Source organism: Urtica dioica, chromosome 5, assembly GCF_054948205.1.
Source record: "Urtica dioica subsp. dioica isolate 48M chromosome 5, U.dioica_male_clone48M_v1_H2, whole genome shotgun sequence".
Taxonomy (NCBI): Eukaryota; Viridiplantae; Streptophyta; class Magnoliopsida; order Rosales; family Urticaceae; genus Urtica; species Urtica dioica.
Window position 1 is genome coordinate 5,580,500 of NC_142760.1, and position 4,514 is coordinate 5,585,013.

The following is a 4,514-nucleotide window of genomic DNA, read 5'->3' on the forward strand; positions in this document are numbered from 1 at the left end:
TTATTATTTTTTTGGGATCATTATGTTTTTTCTTTAGTTATTAGGGATTTTAGTATGCAATTAAGAGTAAGTCATGTTGGTTACAAATAGCCTAGACCACTTTAGGATTAGGTTAAGTTTTGATTAGCCGTCTCGGTATTGAAGCTTCTAGGGAGAGTTGTTGGTCTTGCCTCGAAGGAAAAGCCAACATTCGTTATTTTTAGATTCATTCAATAAAATCATCACGAGAATACCACGTTCCCGCGATTTCCAGAAAGTATTCGTTCTTTTTTATATTAAACCTTTCCGGATTCTATCAGTTTTAATAAATAAATAAATAAATAAATAAATAAAACCTTGTATAATTGATAAATCATAAAGAAGTAGGAACATTGAAAAAAAATCAAAACTAACAGCCATCAACATATTCATAACTAACATACTGATTGCTGTCAGCAATTACATATCCAAAACATCTATTTGTGAAGAAGTATTAAACCATAGACGAATTGCCATATTAGCTTTATGACCAAGAAGTTGTGCTGCTCTTAAATGCATGTACTACACTGCGTTGATCTGATTGCATCAAATTGGAATAAACATAATGTACATTTATATGATGATGATCTGAAGTTCTCTTAAACCATTAATCTCAATTTAACAGGATAGAAATTCAGTGATAATCGAATAAAATGATATTATAAACAGTGTATAAGACAACTGAAAATCAACTGAAAATTTTGAAAGTGAACAGATTATGTCGAAAACATGACAACAATATCGAAAATATCAGAATTTTATCGAAAGTCATCACAATGACCTCAAAATTGAACAGAAGTTATGAAAATTGATTTAAAATTCATCGAAACACATCACAATGTCCTAGAAACTGAATCAATAGTGATCAAGAATAATCTATAAATTCTTGAATTCATCAGTGACCAAGAAATCAACACAAACCTTTTGAAAATTTTAAGCAATCATCACAAATCTTCTAAAAGGCCGAAACAAACAACTATATACATATAAATGAATCTTCTTTTTTTCCGTCCATAAAGTTATATATAAATGTAGCAAAAAAAAAAGCATTTCTCTTTTTATTTTTATATATTAATTCGGAAATAAACATGAGAATCAAGGTTCGAAATGTCGTTTTCGATACCGTTTCAAGCTTCTGATTTACGGAAAATCGATACGTCGACTGAAAACGGTACGAAAAAATTGTGGAAAAGGCAATGATATGCTATCTTCGATGGAAAACCGACATGCCGATAAAAACCGAGCGAAAATAATGTTGCAAAATATGTTATATATATATATATATATATAGACACACACACACACACACATATCTTTCAATTATTAAAATTGTAATATATACAACATTTAAGTTATAGTAATAGCAATATATTTAGTACATAGTATGTCTTATTTATTATATGTTTAACCTAATTTTATTTTATTTAATACATATTCTATATATCTAGTTATATAATTTAAAAATGCCCGTGTTTATATATGTATTAAAAATGGGTAATAAATATTCAATGATAACATATCAATTTTTTTTATAATATTGTTTTCTTTTATAAACATCCGTTTTCATCATTTTATTTATTTTTATACATTTATTTTTATACGTATTGATATGATTAAATACATTATTGAAAATGCAGCATTAATTGAAAATATATCCATTTTTATTAGTAAAATTTTATTTGTTACATTTATATATGATTTTTTCTCTTATATGTAGAATTTGTCTAAAATCATAAAACAATTATAATATATAATTAAAAGTAAACAATACTATTACAAGATTGGTAGTTGGTTTAACTAGTAAGGGCTTTGGAGATACATTTGGGTGACTTGGGATCCATTCACAACTAGCTTCTTTGAATTTTCTTTAGCTTTCGTAAAAAAAATGACCAAAAAAATGAAAACAACAAAAAATGATGACAAAAGAGAAAATATATTTTTCGTCAGCCGTTTTTACTTCGATAACGGCGCCGCCGTCGATTTTCGATAAATTTAGCCGGCATTTAAAACATTCAACGATCATGGCATAAAGTTGGAGAGAGAGAACATTGGGTGGGTTTTCAAAGCGGCGGAGTAAGAAAAAAAAAAATGTCTTTTGGGTTTTTTATTTATTATTATCTAATTTAGTTGCTATATAAAATAAGAAGAAAAGTGAGGGAAAAACATTCAACTCATTTTTTAATTTTTATTTTGTGAAATGAGTTATAATTTAGATGCAACTAAGAGCATCTTTAATGGTTTGTGGCTTAACAATTGTGAGGACTTGCTAGCAATTAGCAAAATTTATAAGCTAGTTGCTTACCATTATTTTGCATTTTACTTATTAGTTTAACTAAGCTACTTTGTTTAACTAAGCTACTTAGGTTAGCAAATTAAATGGGTCTATTTTTTATTTTTTATTTATTTAATAAGTTAGAATTGAATAGAAAATAATAATAAAATATTAATTATCGACATGTGGGATAAAGTTAAGCTATGAGAGTGATTTAGCTTACCAATAGAGAGTAAATTTGTTTAAATTAGTTGTAGCTTAAATTGCTTATGCGGCAAGTTAAGCAAATATGGTATTTGCTTACATTAAAGATGCTCTCGCTTCTAAAACATTCACTATTGTTTTACAGCTCAAGTTCGAGAAAATCGGAGAAGCGCTCTCATTTCCGGCGCCGCGAAGGACTGGACGCGGTGGTTTACAGCTCAAGTTCGAGAAAATCGGAGAAGCGCTCTCATTTCCGGCGCCGCGAAGGACTGGACGCGGTGGTGAGGATTGGAATCGAATACTGGGATTGAAGAACCGCCGAGATCTTTGCGTAGACGAGACGGTCTTAAAGATTCAAGGCAAAGTCAAGCAAGAAATGGCTCTGAGAAGGAAAAACCTGTGCAGAGAAATTCGCATCCGAAGCAAAGAGATAAACTACCTCTTTCGATTTACTGTCCCATAATTTAGAAAGCTGAACTTTAGAACTGATTTCTGTGTTTCTTTGAGATTTTTTTTTAATTTTTTTATTCTTATTTACTTCAGGCTTTTGTCATTCACAGAGAATTGGAAACTTCTTGGATCTTGTTGATGAGAATTAAGTGCAAAATCCAGGAGAAGACATTCGAACAGGTTAATTGGTTGAATTTAAAGATTCGAGACTTAAGTTGAGGATTAAAAAAACAAAATTCATTTTTTTTTTATTTTTCCTTCGTATTTTGTGTTGCAGTAGAAACATGTAGTTGTATTCGTTAGATATAACCTTGACTTGGTCAAGGGTGTTTTTATTATTATTTTATAACGTGTCTTTATGTGTTAGTGGTTATTCATAACAATTTATTATGTGTGTCAGTATTAGTGTATTAGTTGTGTTAGTGTGTTAGTGGTCAAAGCTAGTAGTCATCTTACGTTTTGTGTGTAGTTCTATTCTATTGGATCTACAAGATAGTGGCACAAATATAGGATATTAGTTATTTTGTTTGTATTTAAATAGCCCCAACGTTTCCTTGTTCGATATGTAACTTAATTCCATGAAATGTTATTTGCTTCTAAGTATAGAAAAACTCCTCCATATAATAGTTATTCTCTATTGCACGCTTTATTTTTCTATTGTTTTGATGTGTTGATTTAGGGACCATATCCAACAAGTGGTATCAGAGCGTCAGGGATGCCGAAGCAAATGTCGTCGCCGAGCCGGGTCATCGCGGATGTAGCGATGCAAAAGGGCGGAAGAGAGCGAGTCATGACGCTTCAATATCCGTTGCTCACACGGAGCAACTACGGCGCATGGTCGATCAAGATGCGGGTCAACTTGCAAGCTCAAGGTGTGTGGAATGCTATCGAGCGTGACGAAGTTGACGAACAAACGGATAGATTGGCTCTCGCCGCCATCTATCAAGGAGTCCCGGAAGATTTACTCCTAACGTTGGCGGAGAAGGACTCGGCTAAGGAAGCGTGGGAGATGCTCATGACGATGCACATGGGCGCAGAGCGCGTCAAGGAGGCGAAGGTGCAAACCTTGAAGAGTGAATTCGAGGCGCTTCGCATGAGAGATGACGAGTCGATGGATGACTTTGTCATGAGGTTGACGGCGATTGTCAACGGCATCCGAGCATTGGGAAACAAAGTAGAAGAGGTCTACGTCGTCAATAAACTTCTCCGGGCCGTCCCGCCAAAATTTTTGCAGATCATGACGTCGATCGAGCAATTTGGCGATTTCAAGACCATGACCATGGAAGAGATGATAGGTCGTCTCAAGGTTCACGAAGAGAGGCTTCGTGGCTACAACGAGAAGGAAGAAGGAAATTTGCTTCTCACACACTCGGAGTGGGTGTCACGGATGAAGAGGAGTGGTGGAAATGGCAGTGATAGCCGTGGCCGAGGTCGCGATAAAAGCAAGATTAAGTGCTTTAATTGCGATGTGTACGGTCACTATGCGTCAGAGTGCCAAAAACCCCGCCGTGATCAAGAAGAGGTGGCGAACCTCATTTGTGATGCCGATGAAGAGCCGGCACTTTTGTAG

General features: G+C 33.9%; 1 protein-coding gene across 1 annotated transcript; it reads left to right on the top strand.

Moving 5' to 3' along the window:
• The first annotated feature begins 3,659 nt into the window (after nt 1-3,659).
• LOC149394984 (uncharacterized) lies at nt 3,660-4,514 on the top strand. Its single transcript, XM_089614171.1, has one exon. It carries the CDS (start codon nt 3,660-3,662, stop codon nt 4,512-4,514), a length of 855 nt encoding a protein of 284 aa, XP_089470297.1.